The sequence below is a fragment of the Mastigoproctus giganteus genome, chromosome 2 (assembly GCF_048544385.1).
Source record: "Mastigoproctus giganteus isolate SK-2022 chromosome 2, ASM4854438v1, whole genome shotgun sequence".
Taxonomy (NCBI): Eukaryota; Metazoa; Arthropoda; class Arachnida; order Uropygi; family Thelyphonidae; genus Mastigoproctus; species Mastigoproctus giganteus.
This window is the reverse complement of record NC_143576.1, coordinates 112,382,375-112,407,936: the sequence shown is the minus strand read 5'-3', so window position 1 is coordinate 112,407,936 and position 25,562 is coordinate 112,382,375. Positions and strand designations below refer to the sequence as shown.

The window sequence follows — 25,562 nt, the reverse complement described above, 5'->3', positions numbered from 1 at the left end:
ACATTACAATGGGGTTACTGCTACCCAAATGCTGTATTTTACATTTGTCAATGTTAAATTTCAGCTGCCACCTCTCAGCCCATCTGCTCAACTTTTCTAGACCTGTTACAATAGCATACTGTCATTACTGTTATTAACAACCTAAAATATTCCTCATACGTATGAATGTAGATGCAAAATACCTATTCAGTTTGTCAGCAACCTGAGCAGGATCATAAACAGTTAATCCATTTGTATCTAGTTGACCAATGTGATTCATACTCTTCCTTCTATCATTTACATAAGTCAAAATGTCTTTTTCCTGCTTTTTTTGTATTCTTTGCCAGAGACTTAAAACTGCTTGTTACTTGACTACTTTATATCTACTACAAACTTCTGTACTGCTTGATAATTTATATGCATCCCATACATTTTTCTTCTCTGCCACAAGTCTCCTGAGCAGTTCTGACATTCATTTAGGTCTAACCTTTGAACAGTATCTCTTAGATACCCTTCAAGGCTTAGGCTATACATATAAAAGTTACAAACAGGCTATCATATAGAGATAAGTTATAAAAATTATCATTTATTCTATATAGTCTTACCCTGCCTTTGATCTACATGGATGAAAGAGCTTTCTTGAATGCATGTAAATGCTGTTAAGTGTTCGATCATTTAGATCTTTTCCTAGAAATATTTTAATGCTGTTTTTAAACCATTTATTGCAAAGAGAACAGATATTTAAAAAATTACAGAAGTAATAGAAAATGAAGAAAAATATAATGGTCGGTTGATTTTTTTTAGGGTTTCAAAGTAACAACTTTGTTTGGAGTACCAATTCATAAAGAATGCAAAGTAAGATTTTCACTGCTGGCTTCACTGTAGCAGTAGAAGCATGTGATGCAAGAAAGCAAGCGTATGAGCTTATGTGACATGAGCCAAAAAAAAAAAATTCACACATCCATTCCCTCTAAAACTTTCTCCAGTTCATTCTTGAATTTATTTAAGCTATCAGCTTCCACAATGACAGAGGGAAGTTTGTTCCAGCAATCAACTACCCGCTGGCTAAAGGCAAATTTCTGCACATCTATTCTACAACTGTGTTTTCTCAATTTAAGTTTATGCCCTCTCATGTTTGTAATCTGAGCAAGCAGAAGAATTGCATCAGAATTCAGCATGTTCAACCCATTCAAGGCTTTATACACCTCAATCAGATCATCTTGCAGGTACCTAATCTCCAGCTGCAGCAATTTGCATAACTTAAGTTTTTCTTGGTAAGTGAACCCCTTTGGTCCCCTCACCAATCTTATTGCCCTTCTCTGTACACGGTCAAGCAATTCTACATCCTTCCTAAAATGAGGCTCCGAGACCTGTATGCAGGTACTCAAGGTGTGGCCTGACCATTGCCTTATACAAAGGGATAACCACCTCCTTTTCCCTAATATCAAAATTGCTGTATATCACTGACAATACCCCATAAACTGTTCTGGCAACCTGCCTGCATTGCTCAGAAAACTTCACAGCTGACTGCACAATTACCCCCAGGTCTTATTCATTTTCTACCACTCTAAGTGTAGAAAATGAAAAAGACTGGGGGTAATTGTGCAGTAGTACCACACAGTTGGTACGTTTCTTTGAGGTTATTTCTACCCATAAGCAGTACTTTGCATTTATCAACCTTAAACTTCAGTTGCCACTTCTCAGCACATCTACCCAACTTTTTTAGAACCTATTGCAGTAGCACACTAAATAAATTTTTTTTTTTTACATATAAAAAAAAAAAAAAAAAACACTGCCATTACTGTCATTAACAACCCTGCCAATCTTCGTATCATCTGCATACTTGGACATTAAGCCTGATATACCTTCATCAATATCACTGATAAATATACAAAACAACAGCGGCCCCAACACCAAACTCTAGGAGACTCCACTAATAACATTAGTCCATGAAGAGCAGCATCCACTGATTACCACGCTCTGTCATCTCCCACTCAACCAGCCTTTTATCCATTGTAGCAACTTGCCCTTAATACCATACTGCTCCATTTGTACAGTAATCTTCCAGGCACAACAGTATCAAAATCTTTCCTGAAATCCAAGTATATCATATCAAAATTATTTTTTGCATCCAGTTCCTTTGTAACCACATCATAGTATCCAAACAAATTTGTCAGACGTGACTTTCCCTTAACAAACCCATGCTGTGTCTGAATTACTACTGCAGTCTTGTCTAGATGATCCTGCACTGCTTCTTTAAACAATAACTCCATTATTTTCCCCGGAACAGAAGTTACACTAACAGATCTGTAAATACTTATGTCACCTTTTGAACCACCTTTGTGAATTGGGGATCCATTTCCACATCTCCAATCTGTGGGGCATTCTCCTGAGTCCAAGGATACTCTCATAATTACAGCTAAGGGTTTGCTTACTTCCTTTCCACCTCCTTTAATATAACTGGACACATCTCATCCACCCCAGGTGCCTTTCCTCTGTTTAACTTCAACAATTTCTCCTCCACTTTGCTCTCAGTTATTACAAAATCATTAAGCTCCCTGTTAGAGTGAAATAATTTAGCTCCAGGAGCTCACATCTGGTGAGTATGGGCTTGGCACACCGAGGGTCCTGAGCTGGATATCATAATCCTTTTCTTTCTTGGTGATTTCTTTTTACTGCTAACACACACTCTCTCAGGGTAACTCAAATTTTATTTTGGCTAGTGCAGCATAAGCCTCAGGCTTCCTTGCACTATATGGCTAATAATAATAATAATAATAGTGAGTCAGAACATAATGAGCGAACAGCAGAAAGGATGCAAGCGGAGGAGCAAAGGATGCAAGGAACAATTAACCATAGATGCCACAATTATGGAGTATGCCTACAAGAAGCACTGCAACCTGTACACAGCCTACATCGATTACAGCAAGGCCTTCAACTCCTTACCTCATAGCTAGCTAATAGAGATTCTGAAGATCTACAAGGTCAATCTGATAAGGACAAACTTCCTAGGAGCAACAATGGCAAAATGGAGTATCACCATTAAGGTCAAGAACATCACAACCAGACCAATCCCCTATCAGAAGAGGAATCTTTCAGGGAGATGGTCTGAGCTCACTGTGGTTCTGTCTAGCACTCAACCTGCTATCCACCATACTTAACAGCAGCAAGTATGGATATAACCTCAAAGAAGAAAGAAAGAAAGAACCTGTACACCCTCACCCACATGATGTACATATAAGACATCAAGCTCTACGTGGCAACAGAGTAGCAACTCCAGCAACTTCTCTGGATCACCGAAAAATTCAGCAAGGACATCAGGATGGAATTTGGTCTAGACAAATGCAAGACCCACGCACTGCACCAGGGAAAATTAGTCAGCCGAAACTACCAGTTGCTGACTGGTAGAGTTCGAGGCTTTGACAGAGGTAGAGACCTACAAATACCTAGGGATGATGCAGGCTCAGCAGTTAGAGCACAAGGAAATCAAGAACTGCCTGACCGAAAAATATTGTCAGACACTCATAAGCCTGCTGAAAGCAAAATTGAATGGAGGGAACACAGTTAAAGCCATAAACATCCTTTGGGTCATAGTTTGGACTAACACCGAGCTAGAGGGTATCATTCGAGAGAGAAAGAACAATGATGGCCAAGAGCCGCCAACACCACCCAAAGTCAGCAGTGGAAAGACTAACAATAGCTCAGAAAGAGGGAGGAAGGGGCCTGATAGAGCAACAGAAAACAGCGATAGCTAACCTGAAGGATTACTTCGAGAACAATACAGCACGACTCCACCAGGCCATAAGGAAGATAGATAAGTTTGTTTGTTATTTGGTTTTTAGGAGCATTAGCGACTAAGGCGATATTGCTCCAGGGATATGCGGTGGTCATTGCCTGACCTTTCTGCATCCGGTAGTCACAGGCTCTAACCCCGGTCTAATCAAGAAGTGTGTGCTACGCACTGCTGCTCCTGCCCACCTGGCTACGGAGGCGCCGATAGATAAGTGGTGTACACCACTCAACCTAAGCGAGGAGCCTTCTCCAGCCCAGACGGCACAAGAAATGAAGCTAGGAAGATGGACAAAGAAGACACTTCATAGCAGACACTACAGTGACCTCCATCGAGGTCACATTAATAACATTGCTTCCAATGCATGGCTCACAAGCGGGACACTCTTCCCCTAGACTGAAGGATTCGTGCTGACCATTCAAGACCAGGTAATCAACACCACAAACTATAGAAAATACATCACAAAGGAGCCGGGAATGTCAGATGACTCATTGACAATGCCACATGGCCTCGGAGACGATCCAACACACTACTGCGGGGTGCAAGGTGATCACCCAGACTGTGTACACTCATAGACACGACCAGGTAGCCAGGATAATACATCAAAAGCTAGCGAGTAAATACCAGTTGACTAAAGAAAGTGTACCATACTACAAATACGAACCCCAGGCAGTACTAGAGACACCAACCCATAAGTTTTACTGGGACCGCGCCATAATAATGGATAAGACCATCTCGCACAACAGACCGGACATAACCATTGGGGACAAGATGGAAAAGGCTACCTACCTGATTGACATAGTGGTGCCAAACACTAGCAATGTCCAGAAAACCCATGAGGAAAAAATTAGAACGTACACGAACCTGAGACATGAGGTCAAGGAGATGTGGCATATGCAAGAAGTAACTATCAATCACCGTTGACACCGATCACCATGTCAACCGCCGGTATGGTGCCTAAGACCCTACATAGCAGCCTAGCAGCAATAGGTCTCCCAAAGAACATCTACAAGGAACTCCAGAAAGTCGCAATCCTGAACATCTGTAGGATAGTCAGAGAGTTTCTCAACCAATAGTAACACCAAACATTACAACCATCGTTCGTTATTTGGTTTTTAGGAGCATTAGCAACTAAGGCCATATTGCTCCGGGATATGCGGTGGTCATTCCTTGACCTTTCCGCATACTCCGTATTTGGTGGTGACGGGCTCGAACCCCGGTCTAATCAAGAAGCATGTGCTACGCACTGCTGCTCCTTCCCACCTGGCTACGGAGGCGCCCACATTACAACCACCCTGTGTACTTGGAAGCAGTACCCATCATGGAGTGGAATCCCCCAATCAGTGAGAAATAATATAAGAGCAACAATAATAATAATAATAAGCTTCTGTTCTTCCCTTCCCTAAAGAATTCCTCCTGTGTGAATGTAGATGCAAAATACTCTAAGTTTGTCAGCTATCTGAGCAGAATCATCAACAGTCGAACCGTCAATATCAAGTGGACCAATCTGATTCATCCCCTTCCTTTAGAGTTTATATAAGTAAAGAAGTTCTTTCTGTTTTTCTTAACACCTTTGCCAAAGATTTCTCGTAATCTGTCTTCGCTTGCCTAATCTCCTTTGTGACTTTATTACAGACAACCAGGTCTTTTTCATGTACAACAAGGGGTTTTTAATCCACTTGGAGGGAAAACCTGATAAATTATATGCATCCCACGCATTTTTCTTCTCTGCCATGAGGCTCATTAGTTCTTCTCACATCCATTTAGGCCTAAACCTTGAACAGTATTTCATAATCAGTACAAAAAGCCTAGTAGCTTCTGTGATTAATTCCATGAATGCTTCCCATTTAGGATTTGCTGTTGGTAACATCATCAGTTGGTCCCACTGTACAGAATTTAAAAACTGTCTGAGACCACTGTATCACCTTTACAAAAGGAAAAACCCTTCCCTTTAATCCTGATGGTAGTTACCTCTGAATAAATCCCACTTCAGTACACTGTGATCACTGCCACCTAGTGGTTCTTAATGCACGAATAATCACTGCTGATAACCAGACAAGAGTATTACCCTTGATACTAGAGGTTGTGAACAACAACCTCTAACAACCTGTACAAAGCAAAATAAAAAAATTACAGGATTAAGTCAATCTGACTTTGAGGAAGGCAGTGACGTTTTTGTTTTTTCTTTTCAATATGGCTGAATCATCAGAATAATACATATAATATATCAGAATAGTACATCATAATCAGCTGATGGCAAAGGTTGCCTGACAAAAACAGTTTTTCTTCTATCAAATCACAAGGAAATGGTTCTTAAAGTCAAGCAGTTTTCCCTCCAAGTGGATTAAAATCCCCATGTTGCACATGGGATATGAAGTTTTCTGAACAGTGTAGACACACTGCAAGAGTAGCTCATGGTGTCTTGTCAATGAGATACAGGAATTTTGCTAGCACGGATAAGCAGGTGATTATCCCCTGTATAAGACAATGGTCATGCCACACCTTTAGTACAGCATATAGGCCTTGAGGCCTCATTTTAGGAAGGATGTAAAGCTGCTGAAACGAGTACAGAGAAGGGCAACAAAGGGTGACTCTTTCCAAGAAAGAGTTAAGTTATGCAAATTATAGTGCCTGGAGACCAGGCACTTGCGAGGTGATCTGATCCGGTGTATAAGACATTGAATGGTTTGAGTAAACTCAATGCTGATGGGATTCTTACTCTTCTTCAGATACCTGAAGGGGCATAAATTTAAATTCGGGAAAGACAGTTATAGAATACTGTGTGAGGAAATTTGGAACAAACTTCTATCTGTTGTTGTGGAAGTTGACAGCTTCAATAAATTGAAGGCAGAACAAGACATACATTTGGAGTGAATGGATGGGTGAAATGAGCAGGGTTTTTTTTTTTTTTTTTTGGCAGATGCTGTATAAGCTTGCTTTCTTGCATCCTACGTCATTACTAATACTAATGTGCATCATGACACAGTTAATGTGTTAATACTGTTTGAATGTTCAAACAGCAAAAGCCTGCGGCTTTCTTGCATTATACGGCTAATACAAATACTATAGTGTAATAACAGTTCTTGTAGTACTCCAGTTCATTTATTTTATTATAATAGTGAATCTTATATAATAGTGAATCTTATAATCTTATAAACTTATGAATCTTATAGTGAATCTTATATTTTCACAGAAAAATTTGATGGGTGAAGCAGGACCAGGGTATGTCTGCCAGGGGCAGACAGACCCTGCCCCTGGTCATCAACATAATAGTTGATGACATTGTAGAGCAGATATCATCTTTTAAGTGCACAAAAGGTGATATTGTTGTACTTGTTGGAACTAATGACATTAAGAGTAAGTGATCTGCAGATTTACTCAATAAGTACAAGTTAATGTTGAAAAAAAGTTGCGAGTTATGGTTGAATGTGAAAGTGTCTGCAATTCTGCCCAGACACGATAGGAGGGAGCATATGATGAGGCCTTGTCAATCAATTCGGCCCTGGAGAGATTGTGTAAGGCTCAGGGGGGTAGAATTTTTTTCAGCCTGGTCTGTGCTTGTTGACAGGAGAAACTGCTTCCACAGGGATGAGATACACTTATATAGAAAGGGTGCAAGAATATTTTCTGATGCTATTGAGGCAGTATTAGGTGAGTCAGAAAACTGCTAGCTTACACAGACTAAAAGGTTAAAAGGCTGCAGGCAGAGGCAAAAGTAATTCTTGCACTGCTTCTATTGAAATGAGCAGCAGCCTGGAAAGCAAGGTAATGCAGATTTCCAGGAATGCTGGGAGCCATAGTGGAACAAGTCAATACATGGGCTGTGTTAGGGTAACTAAGAGTAGGAACAGGTGCATCTATACTTGCATGTACACCAATGCTAAGAGTATAGTTAATAAATTTGATGAGCTTGAAATGCTAGTCAAGACATCAAAGGCAGATATTGTTGGGATATCAGAGACATGGTGTCACACAGATATGAGCAGTGCAAAATTTGAATTTTGTGATAACAAAGTGTACACAAAGGATAGACGGGACAGGAAGTGATATAATGTTAGTTAAGAAACACAAAATCTAAAGAAATGCATCCAATTGATGTTGGTGGACAATGCAATGTTGAGTCTGTTTGGTGTGACATAAGTACTGGGAAAGGAAAAATGAGAGTAGGTGTGTATTATAGGCCTAATGAATCTGATGAGTATAATGAGCAATTGTGCAGAGAAATAGAGTGAGCCAGTAAATCAGAATGTCTTATAATGGGGGATTTTAACTTTCCAGATATTTATTGGAACTTGTGGGTTCGACACTCGCACACTAGCAAGACCTTTGTGGATTTATTGAATGACTGTTTTCTACAGCAATATGTTCGAGAGGCCACACCAGAGGGAGTAATACTCTTGATGTGATTATCAGCAGTGATTATTCATGCATTAAAAATTTGCAAATAAAGGAACCACTGGGTAACAGTCATCACAATGTACTGATGGCGAATTACTTAAAGATGTAACTTCCATCAAGGCTAAAGGAAAGGGCTTTTGCTTTCATAAAAGTGACTACAGCAGTCTCAGACGGTTTTTAAATTCTGTACAGTGGAATCAACTGATGATTTTACCAACGTTTAATTCTAAATGGGAAGCCTTCAGGGACTTAATTTTGGAGGCTACTAGGCTTTTCATTCCAACTAAGAAATACTGTTCAAGGTTTAGGCCTAAGCAGATGTCAGATGAATTAATGAAGCTCGTGGCAGCGGGAAAAAATGTATGGGATGCATATAAAGTATCAGGTGACACAGAAGCCTATGTAAACTAGTCTGTAATCAAGTCACAAAGAAAGTTATGCAGGCAAAGGCAGATTATGAGAAATCTTTGGCAAAGGATGCAAAGATAAACAGCAAAGAGTTCTTTACTTAACTCTAGAGGGAAAGGGATGAATCAGATTGGATCACTTAACATAGATGGGTTGACTATTGATGTCATGCTCAGGAAGCTGATAAACTGAATGAGCATTTCGCATCTACATTCACACATGAGGAGTTATTCAATGATGAGAGTGCCAGAAGTTTATCAAACTCTAACAGGGAGCTAAGTGATTTTGTAATACCTGAACAAAGTGGAGGAGAAATTGTTGAAGTTAAACATAAAAAAAGGCACCTGGGGTGGACAGGATCTATCCAGTTATATTAAAGGAGGCAGCAAAGGAAGTAAGCAAACCCTTAGCCATAATTATGAGCACTTCTTTGGACTCAGGGGAGGTCCCCATGGACTGGAGGTGTGCAAATGTATCACCAATCGCAAAGGTAGTTCAAAAGGTGACATAAGTAACTATAGACCTGTTAGTTTAACTTGTGTTCCAGGGAAAATAATGGAATAACTGGTTAAATCTAGACAAGACTGCAGTAATAGTTAAGAAACAGCATGGGTTTGTTAAAGGTAGGTCATGTCTGACCAATTCAATTGGATACTATGATGTGATCACAAAGGAACTGAATGCCAAAAATAATTTTGATATCATATACTTGGATTTCAGGAAAGCTTTTGATACTGTTGCACATGGAAGACTGCTGTACATACTGGAGAGTCATGGCATTAAGGGTAAGTTGCTACAATTGATAAAGGGATGGTTGAGTGGGAGACGACAAAAGTGGTAATCAATGGACACTGCTCTTCATGGACAAAAGTTATTAGTGGAGTTCCCCAGGGTTCAGTGTTAGGCCCATTGTTTTTTTGTATTATCAATGATATTGATGAAGGTAAAAAAAAAAAAAAAAGTAAACTGCAGCCATTATCAACCCACTGCAGGATGTAAGTCTCCTCAACAATTCATTCTGAGGGAAATGGGACCATAATCTGCCATGCTGGTCCAGTGCGGGTTGGCAGATCAACCGTATTTAGCAGTCAGAGGCTTGAACCCCAGTCTATACAAAGCACGTGTGCTACTGCACTCCCACTCCTGACCACTCGGCAAAGGAGGGCCTTTGATGAAGGTATATCAGGTTTAATGTCCAAGTTTGCAGATGATACAAAGGTTGGCAGGGTTGTTAACGACAGTAAAGACAGTATGCTACTCCAACTGTATCTAGATAAGTTGGGCAAATGGGCTGGGAAGTGGCAACTGAAGTTTAACATTGACAAATGCAAAGTACTGCATATGGGTAGCAATAACCGAAGAGAAACGTATCAACTGTGTGGTACTACACTCAGGGAAGTGGAAAGCAAAAAAGACCTGGGGGGGGGGGGGAATTGTAGAGTCAAATACGAAGTTCGCTGAGCAGTGCAGACGGGCTGCCAGTGCGGGTAATGGAGTCTTGTCAATGATATATAGGAATTTTGCTAGCAGGGACAGGGAGGTGATTATTCTGTTATACAAGGCAATGGTAAGGTCACAACTAAAGTACTGTGTACAGGTCTGCAAGCCTCATTTTAGGAAGAATGTAGAGTTGCTAGAATGAGTACAAAGAAGGGCAGCAAGCTTGGTGAGGGGAACATAGGGGGTGCTCTTACCAAGAAAGACTTAAGTTCTGCAAACTGTTGGGCCCGGAAAGTAAGCACCTGCGAGGTGATCTGATTGAGGTGTATAAGGCCTTGAATGCTGATGGGATTCTTCCTCTTGCTCAGATTAAGAACCTAAGGGGACACAGTTTCAAATTGTGGAAAGACAGTTGTAGAATATATGTGCAGAAATTTGCCTTTGGCCAGCAGGTAGTTGATTGGTGGAACAGACTTCCATCTTTTGTTGTGGAAGTTGATAACCTAAATAAATATAAGGCTGAGCTGGACGGGCATTTGGAATGAATTGAGGGGTGAAATGGGAGGGTTTTTTTTTTTTTTTTGGCTGATGCTGCATAAGCTTGCTTTCTTGCATCATATGCCTCTGCTAATGCTAAAACATGGAATAACTTGTAAAGGAAGCACTTACTTATTTACTGTGTCTGAACAGCTCAGGACTTGAAATGGTTAGCAGATCTATAATCAGGCTTGTTATACACATAGGTAACATCAATTAGATGCATTAAGTGCTTTTTGCACACATTTTCCATAAGAGTATTCCATTTTGTAAAATTTGTAGTTTGTATCGCAGCTACTTCTGAGTGAATACAAATATTTTGTTGAATCCTCCTCGTATTTGAGAAGTTAAGACTGTTTATATAGGACAAGATTTCTCAAACTAGAAGGTGGAACATAGTGGGATGTGAATATGGGTTCCACCACTTCAAGCCTCCAATAAACAAAGTGGTGGTATTGCACCAGTTGATGAGAGTCATCTACCACCTAGTATGGGCCACCTGGGGTGGACAGGTGGCCCATACTAGGTGGTAGTAAGTGCTCTCTGTCTGCCAGTTTTTGGCAAGAAAACAAATCTTTGTATGTGAACATGCACCCTACTCACCAGGTCTAGAATCCCTTGTGACATTTTTTCTATTCCATTAAACTGAAAAGTGTACTTAACAGAATTTTCAGTCCATTGAACATTCAGAAAAAAAAAACGACTGAGATATTAAAAAGGCTTAGAGAAAATGACTTCCAGAAATGTTTCTGTGCTTGGAAGAAATTTATATGCAACAGTGTGTGCCAACTCAAGGCAATTACTTGGAAAAGGATAACTTGTAAAGTATGAAATATTTCCTTATATTTATTTTATTGCAAGTCTTGTTATTTAATAGCCTATGATCATGTAATTTTTTTGAACTCAATCCGATATGTATTCACTCAATAATAATGAAGATAAACTTATATAGTAAGGACCAAACTACAAAATGATTGAACAAGTATTAAATAATTACAGAAAATAGTTCTGTAACTCCCCCCCCCCTTTCTTTTTTTGCGAAAACACGTTTTCACAAAATACAAGGTTAACTGTGAACAATAAGATACCACAAGTGGCACCATACTTGTGAAACTTCTCTGACAATTTTGGAATATAAACAAAATAAATTAAATTAACATGCAATTTATCATCCAAACAGACTTACCAAGTTCAATATAAAATTTCTTGCCATGAATAAATTTATCCATTTGATGTCTTTTTCCTTGTCCGATGCCCAACAACAACAAAGGATTGTTAATTTTATATCGCTGAAAATAAAATTTAAGTTACAAAAATGATAATAGATTTCTGATGACTGAAAAGTTTTTAAGAAATCAGTAAAATTATAAGTGAAATTGGAAATTTTACCTTTAATATCTGTATTTTATTATTATTATTTCTAGCATATAGTGCAAGGAAGCCTGAGAGAGAAAGAGAGAGAGAGAGAATGAATCACCAAGAAAGAGAATAATGATGACATCCAGCTCAGGACCCTGGGTGTGCCAAGCCCATACTCACCAGATGTGACACCCTCTAATGGTGTATAATAATTACATAAATCTGTTGTTTTACAAAAAGAATTTACCCCATAAAGTAATCACCATATTAAAAAACACAAGAACCATAATAATTTGGACAATAACATCTATGTTATTGGTGTATCCCACTTGCTTCTATTCTTTACAAAGTAATGGAGAACTCCATCAATCACCTAACCCTTAAAACTATGTTGAAACCTCCTATCCAATCAATCTATTTATTTATTTCGTATGATGTGATCAATACACGAGGAACCAGTTTTTTCTTGCTTCCTTCGTGTATCATGGCTGGGATATCCAACCAACCGGTTGGTTCAGCACCATCGTGATACCCAGCCCAAGGCGGGAATCGAACCCGCGACCTTTGGGTTGCCAGGCAGGCACTTTACCTACCCAGCTAGCCCGGTCGGCCTCCAATCAATGATCACCAATATGGAATCTGTCAAGGTTCATCCACTGATGATATTTTGGCTTATGTTAATCCTCTCTGGTTAAATTCAATGGAAAAGCTTGGTAAAATCCAAGCAGTTACTCTTGACATTTCTAATGCTTTTGTTTGTATTTGGCATAAATAAACGCTGCATAATTGTGTATTATACAATATGGATTCTGTCTGGGACCATCCACTGATGATAATAATGTTATCATCCACTGTGTAAATAATGTTAAATTATTTAAGACAATGCCTTAAAATTATTAAATTCAAAAATAATAACATGTGGAAATTTAAATGCAAAATCAGTTACTTGGCACAGTTCCTGCAATAATACTTGTAGTTTTATTGTTGAAGAATTCATTTTATACCATGACCTTGCTATTATTAATAACATAAATATGCCCCATACATTCTCTAATTCCTTCGGTGAATCCAATATGACTACTCACATGAAGAGGCATAAATTCAAATTGAAGGATGGCTGCTGGTAAAATGTGCAGGAATTTGCCTGCAACCAGAGGGTGATTGATTTTTTGAACAAACTCCTATTTGTATTTGATATTGTAAAGGTTTGTAAATTCAAAACACACACCTTTCACAATGCCTGCAGTAGCACCTTACATCCCTTCATGGGAAGTAATTGAAAACTGGGTTACCTCTGTTCATCAAGCCAGAGTTTTTCATATTTCAAGTCCTTCTAATGTTTCTGTTCTTCCTCTTAAAAGATATAAAGATACTCTTTAAAAAAAAAATTAAGTGTGATTTATTTAGAAAACCCTTTACCAGGCTTTTAATAATGTCCAAAAAATTGCAAGATTACATTGTTTAGAATTACTTTCTTATGTTTAGAACTCTATTATAAAAGCTACATTCCTTTCAGTGTGGTTAGTAGTATGGGATAAACAGAAAGTTAAACGGGATAAATTAGCCTCTTGGTGGAACAGCAAGCTGACCAATGCTAGGTAAGCTGTACATAAAGCCCAAAAATGATACCACAGACATAGGAATTCTTGATATCATGCAGATGTCCAGCAAATGAGAAATACCTACATGGAACTAAAGCATTATGACATGAAGGCCATTGTTAGGTCAGAGTTGGACACATAGAATACATATTTCCATGAATATGGAAATAAAGGTCCATTGATTACATTATTATTAGTAGTAGTGGCAAATGATGCAAGAAAGAAAGCATATACATCATGAACAAAAATAATGGAAAAGAAAAAAGCCCAACAGTTCCCATGTCACCTGTCCTCCTCTAACAGTTTATCTAGTTCTTGAATTTACAAACCTTTACAATACCAATCAGGAGTTTGTTCAAAAAATCAATCACCCTCTGGTTGCTGGCAAATTCCTGCACATTTGACCAGCAGCCATCCTTCAATTTGAAGCTATGCCTCTTCATGTGAGTAATCCAAGCAAGGGGGAGGGGATTACATCAGCACTGAGGTTACTTAACTGATTCAAAGCCTTAAAACACCTCATTCTCTGCTATATTACATATGGTTAGCACTCCAGTCTAGAAACTTGCTCCTGTGTGTGTGTGTAGCTCATACATATAATAATATTAATAATTGTAAATATAAAAGAAACATAATTATTGTAATATATATATATAAGTACAGGTGATTTGCATGTGAGGAGCCATCCTTATGAAATAATGAATGATAGAAAAATTCAAGAACATTTTTGCTTAGAAAATATCATTAAAATTTTCAGAAATAACATTTCTGAAATAACATTTACTCTGCAAGTGTAACTAACCCAACGGAAACCCTTAATACCTTATGATGCTGCAGTAAAACTATCAAGAAAGAAAGAAAAAGAAAAGTCACTGGAAACATAAAATAACTTCAGAAAGAATGGCAAACAGTTTACTCTAGTTTTAACCACATATACAATACATACTGAATTGCATGAGAAAGCTGACAATATTTCTTCTTAGCTATTTTGTTTGCTTGATGTTTGCAGAGCAATCGGGTACGGGACATGATACTGCCAAGGGGGATGTCTTTGTGTGTGCGCGATGCAAGGAGTGTATCGATATCAGGCAACAACTCGGCGTTCTTGTGGGCCTATATGAGAGCTTGAAGGACAGGGTGGATGCCCTCGAAAAAACTAAATTGAGGGGCCCATCAAGCTCTCAGCTGCCCACATCAACGCCAGAGCTTGCACTTGGGCATCGCGTGACACAGAGACAACCCCCAAGGCAGAATGCGCTGGTCCAGAAGGAACTAGTAGTTGTTGGTGACTCTATTGTCAGGGAAACGGGGAACATGCTTTGTAAAAAAGATAGGTGGAACAGGACCAGGGTATGTCTGCCAGGGGCAAAGGTTAATGACGTTGTAGAGCGAATATCATCATTTAAGGGCACAAAAGGTGATATAGTTGTACACGTTGGCACTAATAATATTAAGAGTAGGAGACCGACAGAATTACTTAACAAGTACAGGTCACTGTTGAACAAAAGCCGAGAATTAGGGTTGAATTTGAAAGTGTCTGCAATTCTGCCCAGACACGATAGGAGGGAGTATATGATGAGAGCCTTGTCGATCAATTCGGCCCTGGAAAGATTGTGCAGGGCTCAAGGGGTAGAATTTTTTTCAGCCTGGACTGTACTTGTTAACAGGAGAGATTGCTTCTACAGGGATGGGATACACTTAAATAGAAAGGGTGCAAGAATATTTGCTGATGCTATCGAGGCAGTGTTAGGTGGGTCGGAAAACTGCTAGCTTGGGGGGAGACAAAGACCAATAGATTGACAGTAGCCACGGGCAGAGGTGAAAGAGATTCTTGCACTGCTTCTATTAGAATGAGCAGAAGCCTGAAAAACAAGATGCATGGTATTTCAGAGACTGCTGGGAGCCATTGCGGTACAAGTAAACACATGGGTTGTGTTAGGGTAGCTAAGAATAGAAACAGGTGCAGGTATACTTCGTGTACACCAATGCTAGGAGTTTAGTAAATAAATTTGATGAATTTGAGGTACTGCTCAAAACATCAAAGGCAGATATTGTTGGGATATCAGAGACGTGGTGTAACACAGATATAAGGGATGCAGAACTGCAATTTGGGGAGTACAACGTCTACAGAAAGGATAGACAGGATAGGAAGGGGGGAGGGGTTATGCTATTAGTTAAGAAACACATAAAAACCAAGGAAGTGAAGCCAGTCGACATCGCTGGACAGTGCAGTGTTGAGTCAGTTTGGTGTGACATAAGCATTGGGAGATCAAAATTGAGAGTAGGAGTGTGCTATAGGCCTAATGACTCTGATGAGTATAATAAGGAACTGTACAGGGAAATAGAGTGCCAGTAAATCAGAGAGTCTTATAATGGGAGATTTTAATTTCCCAGATATTGACTGGAATTTGGGGGCTGGTTACTCACACACTAGCAGGGCTTTTGTGGATTTGTTGCATGATTGTTTTCTACATCAGCATGTTCGGGAGGCAACTAGAGGGAGGAATACTCTTGATTTGATTATCAGCAGTGATTCTTCATGCATTAGGAATCTGCAGATAAATGAACCACTAGGTGGCAGTGATCACAGTGTGCTCAAGTGGGATTTACTCAAAGAGTTAACTACCATTAGGGGTAAAGGACTGAGACAGTATTTAAATTCTATACAGTGGGACCAACTGATGATGTTACCAACAGCAAATTCAAAATGGGAAGCATTCAAAGAACTTATCTTGGAAGCTACTAGGCTTTACATACCAACTAAGAAATATTGTTCAAGGTTTAGGCCAAAATGGATGTCAGATGAACTGATGAGGCATATGGCAGAGAAGAAAAATGCATGGGATACTTACAAATTAACACATGACACAGAAGCCTATGATAGATACAAGTTGATATGCAACCAAGTTACAAAGGAGGTTAGGCAGGCGAAGGCAGATTACGAGAAATCCTTGGCAAGGGATGCAAAGAAAAACAGCAAAGAGTTCTTTACTTATGTAAACTCTAGAAGGAAGGGGTTGAATCAGATTGGTCCACTTGATATTGATGGGTCAACTGTTGATGACCCTGCTCAGGTAGCTAACAAACAAAATGAATATTTTGCATCGACATTCACACATGAGGAGTTATTCAGCAAGGGGAATGCCAGAGGTCTATTCAACTCTAGCAGTAAGCTACAGAATCTTGAAATAACTGGGAGTAAAGTGGAGGAGAAATTGTTGAAGATAAATACAAGAAAGGCACCTGTGGTGGATGGGATCTATCCAGTTATATTGAAGGAGGCAGCAAAGGAAGTAAGCAAACCCTTAGCCATAATTATGAGAGCTTCCTTGGACTCAGGGGAGGTACCCATAGACTGGAGATGTGCAAATGTGACCCCAATTCACAAAGGAGGATCAAAGGCTGACACAAGTAATTATAGACCTGTGAGCTTAACTTCTGTTCCCGGAAAATTAATGGAGGCACTGGTTAAAGAAGCACTGCAGGATCATTTAGACAAGACTTCAGTTATAGCTCAGACACAGCATGGTTTTGTTAAGGGGAAGTCTTGCCTCACCAATTTGATTGGATACTATGATGCAGTCACAAAAGAACTGGATGCAGGGAATAACTTTGATATTACATACTTGGATCTTAGAAAGGCTTTTGATACTGTTGCACACGGAAGACTGCTACACAAATTGGAGCAGTGTGACATTGGAGGCAAATTGCTGCTATGGATAAAGGGGTGGTTGAGGGGGAGAAGACAGAGAGTGGTAATCAATGGACACTGCTCATCGTGGACTAATGTTATTAGTGGAGTCCCTCAGGGCTCAGTGTTGGGTCCATTATTGTTTTCTGTATTTATAAATGATATTGATGATGGTATATCAAGCTTAATGTCCAAGTTTGCAGATGATACAAAGGTTGGCAGGGTTGTCAAGGACACTACTGACACTATGCTGCTGCAACAGGATCTGGAAAGGTTGAGCAGATGGGCTGAGAGGTGGCAAATGAAGTTTAACATTGACAAATGTAAAGTACTACACATGGGAAACAGCAACCCCAGAGCAACGTATCAACTCTGTGGTACTACACTGACAGTGGTAGAGAATGAAAGGGACTTGGGGGTGGTTGTGCAGGCAGATATGAAGTTCTCTGAGCAGTGCAGACGGGCTGCAAGAGTAGCTCATGGAGTATTGTCAATGATATACAGGAATTTTTCCAGCAGGGATAAGGAGGTGATTGTTCCATTGTATAAGGCAATGGTCAGGCCACACCTAGAGTACTATATACAGGTCTGGAGGCCTCATTTCAAGAAGGATGTAGAGCTGCTGGAACGAGTACAGAGAAGGGCAACAAGATTAGTGAATGGAACAAAGGGGTGCTCTTACGAAGAAAGGCTTAAGTTTTGCAAATTACAGTGTCTGGAGACTAGGCACCAGCAAGGTGATCTGATAGAGGTGTATAAAGCCTTGAATGGTTTAAGCATGCTCAATGCTGATGGGATTCTTCCTCTAGCTCAGAAAAATCACCTGAGAGGGTATAAATTCAAATTGAGGAAAGACAGATGTAGGATAGACGTGCGGAAATTTGCCTTTAGCCAGCGGGTGGTTGGTTGGTGGAACAGACTTCCATCCCTTGTGGTAGAGGTTGATAGCCTAAATAAGTTTAAGGCTCAGCTGGACAGGTATTTTGAACGAACAGAGGGGTGAAGTGGAAGTGGTTTTTTTTTTTTTTTTTTTTTGGCTGATGCTGCATAAGCTTGCTTTCTTGCATCAAATGCCTCTACTAATGCTAAAAATGCTAATTTTACTGTCAAAAGATGATGCATTATGAAGGTAGTGAAAAATTCATAAGATTGAGATAAAAGTTCATAAATTGAATGTCCTATATCAGAAACTTTTGTTGTAAGCTTGAAAGTTTATATATAGGAGGATCATAAACTTGAAGGTCACCATATATGAATACCGATGTTTAATAAATAAGGAGTTGCACCTACTGAGCAGAGCCGATAAACCTAAGGGGGCACAACTTCAAATTAAGGAAAGACAGATGTAGAATAGATGTGCGGAAATTTGCCTTTAGCCAGCAGGGGGTTGATTGCTGGAACAAACTTCCATCTGTCGTTGTGGAAGTTGATAGAAGTTATAACGGGACATAAATATCCAACAAGTGAAATGAATAATATTATTTATTTAATAAAATGTCAACACAATTGTAACGCCTGTTACATTGGTAGTACCACAACCAAATTTGGTTCAACCCAATCATTCAATACCAGAGCGTACTATCACTACAATAGCTTCAGAACTGGACAATCTAGCACTGAACTTACTTTACATGCCCACTCCAACAACCACACTCCCTTAGTTGACTCAGCTATTACCATATTAAAATTAAAAAACAGTTACAAAATTTTACAATTCGAAGCCCTCATTATAGAATGGTTTTATCACCACTCCAATCTAAATATTATAAATGCAAAACTCCCCTTCAATCTTTCTCCGGTTTGGAATCTCATCAATCTGAGATTCCCGCAAGTAACAAAGTGCATCACAGGATTACAAAATTCTTCTTAAATACAGTACACGTTCCCTTTTCTTTTAACTTGCCAACTGAAGACGTTTTTTAACGAAAGTCCTTCGTCAAGACTTTTGGCTTATCCACTATTTAGAATCCCAATTTAACCCAATTTAATGACAACCAAGGACAAAGTTAGTGCACTTCTACTTCCTTGCGCATATTTTAATCCCGTTTCCATTATAATTACTATTTACCAACCCCCTAATTTAAGAACCAATCACCTTAAAGCTAGTCACCTCTTGCCATTCAGACAATTGCAGATCGATCAAGGTGAGTACTGAAAAATTAAGCCCTTGCTATTTTTTGAATTTAGGAAGTTGATACGTTAAATAAATTTAAGGAGAAACTGGACAAACATTTAGAGGGAATGGTTGTGTGAAATTTTTTTTTTTTTTTTTTTTTTGGCTGATGCTGCATAAGCTCATACACTTGCTTTCTTGCATCACATGCCACTACTACTACTACTCTTCCAGATAAGATTGGGAATTTTTGTATTTACATGATAATTCAGAACTACCATTTAGATACAAAATTTGACAGGGTGTTTAACAACAGTAATCAGGGTGAGCTCCTGCAACAAAATATACAAAATTTGGGTCAATGGGCTGATAAATGGTAATTAAAGTTTAAGATTGACAAATGCAAGGAGCTGCATATGGATAGCAGTAATTCCAGAGTTATCAACTGTGAGTACTACACTCATGATATGAAATTCTCTGAGCAGTGCAGACATACTGCTAGGTCAGCTCATGGGGTTTTGTCAATGATATACAGAAACTTTGCTAGCAGGGATAAGGAGGTGATAATCCCTTTATGCAAGGCCATGGTTAGGTCACACTTGAGTGTTGTATACAGGTTTGGAGTTCTCACTGGATGAATGTAGATCTGCTGTAATGGGTGCAGAGAAGGGCAACCAGATTGGTAAAGGGAACAAAAGGGTGCTCTTATGTCTTATGTTCTGCAAATTGCAGCATTCAGAGACTAGGCACCTGCAGGGTAATCCTGATTGAGGTTTTTAAGGGGTTGAATGAATTGCGTAAGCTGAATGTAAATGGCATTTTTCCTCTTTCTCAGACTACACACAAGAAGAGGTCATATATTTAAGTTGAAGGATGGTTGCAGGATAGGTGCATGCAAGTTTGATTTCAGCCAGTGGGTGGTTGATTGTTGGAATAGATTTTTATCTGTTGTTGTAGAAATAAGTGGTTTGAATAAATTCAAGGAAGAACTAGACAAATTCTTAGAGGGTATGGTTGGGTAAAGTGTGTAGGGTTTTTTTTTTTTTTTTTTCCCCTGATTGATGCTATATAAGCTTGATTTCTTACATCATTTTCCACTACTACTACTATCATAACAAAATATGTTGAGAAGGGGGGGATGCATTGGGATTAATAATAAATTAAAATTCCTACAGACACTAATCTGAAAACACCATGACGTTTAAACTCTGTCAAATTTTGTTAGTCAAATAAGCATTCAGTCAGCCTTTCACTTATTTATTACATTTTTTTTTTTTTATTAATTTATATTTTTAAATGAAAAAATATCCAAAAATTGAGCTATACATGCACCTTCAATCTGGATAAATGTCTCACAGTAAATTCCCATAGACACTGCAATGACTATAGGATATAAATGCCCTTTAGTAGCCCATACACACCAGATGTGTGCCCCAGGGGCTCACATCTGGTGTGTATGGGCTTGGCACACCCAGGGTCCTGAGTTGGATATCATCATTCTTCTCTTTCTTGGTGATTCCTTTCTACTTCTGGCTCACTCTCTCTCTCAGGATAATTCTGAAATTTTTTTTTTTGGCTGGTGCAGCATAAGCCTCAGGCTTCCTTGCACCATATGGCTACTAATAATAATAATAAACTGTATCCCACTCCTACTAAACTAAATCCATTAGAATCTGGTTCTTAACTGATTCTCCATCGATAATATTACTGAAGAAAATTTTCATTTAGCAAAGCCCTTCGCTAAGTTCTATAATATGAAGGTAGGAATGGATTGGATTTCAGTTTTACTGATGAAAAAAAAACAACTGAAAAATACATCTCTACTCACACAAAAAACAGCATGTTGTCTAATGAGACTGAAAGCACAAGGAACAAAAGATGACTGTCTACAACAAAGGCATAGATATTAAATATAAACTACTACTGGAATGTAGCTGATCAAACAGAGTAAGTGTTCAAACCCATTATTTTTGGTTAAAAAGGTTTTTTTTTTCATACAATTCTTTATGAGCTACCCATGATCAAAATAAAATCAAACATTCAAAAAGCAAGACTCATTTATCAGGGTGTAAACTAGCCAGTAATAATAATGAGCGCAAAGCTTAGCATCACCAGCTCAAAATCTCAAACATGTTAGATGTGAAAAGGATTTTTACCTTTAACATACAATATATGCCTAAGCAAATCTGAGACATCATGAAATATCTAGGAATTATTTGAGATTACATGCAATGCACCAAGACAATTTTCTTAATTTTATTGGCCCACCACTCACTATCAAGAAATGGTTCCACTTTGCAGATGTGAACTTATAAAATCCATTTTCTGAGTCCATCAATGGACATTACAAAAAAATAAAGCATTCAAGATGACTCCTGTGAAGAAATCAATGGTAATACCACTTTCCATAGCACAAGAGTTGCATGCAAAAACGAACACAAAATATACAGCTAGGTCGCGATTAGTGCAGATAATGAAGCCCATGAAGTGGTCACATTATTTAAATTCACACTATTCAAAGTTATAAAACGCGATACAAAATATCTCGAACTAGATAGCATAAGCTTAATATAGTATAGTACAGTACATAATATTGTCCATTAATCAGTAAAATCTATTAATCTTGTTGAACTTCATTGTTAATTAAATTGTACTTTTAACTATACATATAACGACTTAGGTTACATAACATAAATAATTAGTAAAAATAAATAATTAATACTTAACTGGATACGGAAGTTATATAAAGGGATTTCATAGATAACACTCGATACTGAAACATAAATATAGCGTTATAACTGTGTTGGAATACAAGTTTAGGGTTTTAATTTTGTACTGAAATTGAAATTTTATTGAAATTAAATCGAAATCATGACTCAGACCAGAGCAGCAAAGCAAAATGCTCGAGCTAATGGGAGTGCTGTGGCTCAGGGAAGAACTGAGGGGGGCAGTTGCCCTCTGAATCACAGCCTTTTAAAATGCACTACTTGCTTGATGTTTGTGGAGCAGTCGAGTATGGGACATGATACTGCCATGGGGGATGTCTTTGTGTGTGCACGATGCAAGGAGTGTAAGAAAATCAGGCGACAACTCAGTGTTGTTAGGGGCCTATATGAGAGCTTGAAGGACAGGGTGGATGCCCTCGAAGGATTAAAAGTGAGGGCCCATCAAGCTCTCAGCTGCCCACACCAATGCCAGAGCTTGCACTTGGTCATCACGCAACACAATGGCAGCGCCCAAGGCAGAATGCGCTGCTACCAAAGGAACTAGTAGTTGTTGGTGACTATTGTCAGGAAAACGGGAAACATGCTTTGTAAAAAGAATAGGTGGAACAGGACCAGGGTATGTCTGCCAGGGGCAAAGGTTGATGACGTTGTAGAGCGAATATCATCTTTTAAGGGCACAAAAGGTGCTATAGTTGTACACGTTGGCACTAATGATATTAAGAGTAGGAGACCGGCGGAATTCCTTAACAAGTACAGGTCACTGTTGAAAAAAAGCCGTGAATTAGGGTTGAATTTGAAAGTGTCTGCAATTCTGCTCAGACACGATAGGAGGGAGTATATGATGAGAGCCCTGTCGATCAATTCGGTCCTGGAAAGAGTGTGCAAGGCTCACGGGGTAGAATTTTTTTCAGCCTAGTCTGTACTTGTTAACAGGAGAGACTGCTTCTACAGGGATGGGATACACTTAAATAGAAAGGGTGCAAGAATGTTTGCTGATGCTATCGAGGTAGTGTTAAGTGGGTCGGAAAACTGCTAGATTGGGGGGATACAAGGACTAATAGATTAACAGTAGCCACTGGCAGAGGTGAAAGTGATTCTTGCACTGCTTCTATTGGAATGAGCAGCAGCCTGGAAAATAAGATGCTATTGTTATTTATTATTTGGTTTTTAGGAGCTTTAGCAACTAAGGCCATATTGCTCGGGGATATACGATGGTCATTCCCTGACCTTTCCGCATCCTCTGTATTTGGTGGTGACGGGCTCGAACCCCGGTCTAATCAAGAAGTGTGTGCTACGCACTGCTGCTCCTTCCCACCTGGCTACGGAGGCACCTAGCAGCCTGGAAAATAAGATGCAGGATATTTCAGAGACTGCTGGGAATCAGTGGGGTACAAGTGAACACATGGGTTGTGTTAGGGTAGCTAAGAAAAAGAACAGGTGCATGTATACTTGCGTGTACACCACTGCTAGGAGTTTAGTAAATAAATTTGATGAATTTGAGGTATTGCTCAAAACATCAAAAGCAGATATTGTTGAGATTTCAGAGACCTGGTGTCACACAGATATAAGGAATGCAGAACTGGAATTTGGGGAGTACAATGTCTACAAAAAAGATAGACAGGATAGGAAGGGAGGAGGGGTTATGTTATTAGTTAAGAAATACATAAAATCCAAAGAAGTGAAGCCAGTCGACATCGCTGGACAGTGCAGTGTCGAGTCAGTTTGGTGTAACTTAAGCATTGGGAGATCAAAACTGAGAGTAGGAGTGTGCTATAGGCCTAATGACTCTGATGAGTATAATAAGAAACTGTACAGGGAAATAGAGTGGGCCAGTAAATCAGAGAGTCTTATAATGGGGGATTTTAATTTCTCAGATATTGACTGGAATTTGGGGGCTGGTCACTCACACACTAGCAAGGCTTTTGTGGATTTATTGGATGATTGTTTTCTACATCAGCATGTTCGGGAGGCAACTAGAGGGAGTAATACTCTTGATTTGATTATCAGTAGTGATTCCTTGAATCACTACTGATCATTAAGAATCTGCAGATAAATGAACCACTAGGTGGCAGTGATCACAGTGTGCTGAAGTGGAATTTACTCAAAGAGGTAACTACCATTAGGGATAAAGGGAAGGGTTATTGCTTTCATAAAGGCGACTACGATGGACTGAGACAGTATTTAAATTCTATACAGTGGGATCAACTGATGATGTTACCAACAGCAAATTCAAAATGGGAAGCATTCAAAGAACTTATCTTGGAAGCTATTAGGCTTTACATACCAACTAAGAAATATTGTTCAAGGTTTAGGCCTAAATGGTTGTCAGATGAACTAATGAGACATATGGCAGAGAAGAAAAATGCATGGGATACATACAAATTAACACGTGACACAGAAGCCTATGATAGATACAAGTTGATCTGTAACCAAGTTACAAAGGAGGTTAGGCAGGCGAAGGCAGATTACGAGAAATCTTTGGCAAAGGATGCAAAGAAAAACAGCAAAGAGTTCTTTACTTATGTAAACCCTAGAAGGAAGGGGATGAATCAGATTGGTCCACTTGATATCGATGGGTCAACTGTTGATGATCCTGCTCAGGTAGCTAACAAACTAAATGAATATTTTGCATCGACATTCACACATGAGGAGTTATTCAGCGAGGGGAATGCCAGAGGTGTATTCAACTCTGGCACTAAGCTAGAGAATCTTGTAATAACTGAGAGTAAAGTGGAGGAGAAATTGTTGAAGATAAACACAAGAAAGGCACCGAGGGTGGATGGGATCTATCCAGTTATATTAAAGGAGGCAGCAAAGGAAGTAAGCAAACCCTTAGCCATAATTATGAGAGCTTCCTTGGACTTGGGGGAGGTATCCATGGACTGGAGATGTGCAAATGTTACCCCAATTCACAAAGGAGGATCAAAGGCTGACACAAGTAATTATAGACCTGCGAGTTTAACTTCTGTTCCCGGAAAATTAATGGAGGCACTGGTTAAAGAAGCACTGCAGGATCATCTAGACAAGACTTCAGTTATAGCTCGGACACAGCATGGTTTTGTTAAGGGGAAGTCTTGCCTGACCAATCTGATTGGATACTATGATGCAGTCACAAAAGAACTGGATGCAGGGAATAACTTTGATATTATATACTTGGATCTTAGAATTCTTTTGATACTGTTGCACACGGAAGACTGCTGCACAAATTGGAGCAGTGTGGCATTGGAGGCAAATTGCTGCTATGGATAAAGGGGTGGTTGAGGGGGAGAAGGCAGAGAGTCGTAATCAATGGACACTGCTCATCGTGGACAAATGTTATTAGTGGAGTCCCTCAGGGTTCAGTATTGGGTCCATTATTGTTTTCTGTATTCATAAATGATATTGATGATGGTATATCAAGCTTAATGTCCAAGTTTGCAGACGATACAAAGGTTGGCAGGGTTGTCAAGGACACTACTGACACTATGCTGCTGCAACAGGATTTGGAAAAGTTGAGCAGATGGGCTGAGAGGTGGCAAAT

The 25,562-nt window shown here is 39.2% G+C and overlaps 1 protein-coding gene across 1 annotated transcript in view; it reads right to left on the bottom strand.

Moving 5' to 3' along the window:
* The window catches only part of LOC150089499 (uncharacterized), a 180,828-nt gene that overhangs the window by 78,043 nt on the left and 77,223 nt on the right, over positions 1-25,562 (bottom strand). Inside the window, exons 5-6 of the mRNA XM_090390005.1 lie at positions 11,739-11,841; positions 585-666 (exon numbers count right to left, since the gene is read on the bottom strand). Of these exons, the coding sequence (XP_090246131.1) occupies positions 585-666; positions 11,739-11,841 (185 nt within the window). The remainder of the gene's footprint in view (positions 1-584; positions 667-11,738; positions 11,842-25,562) is intronic.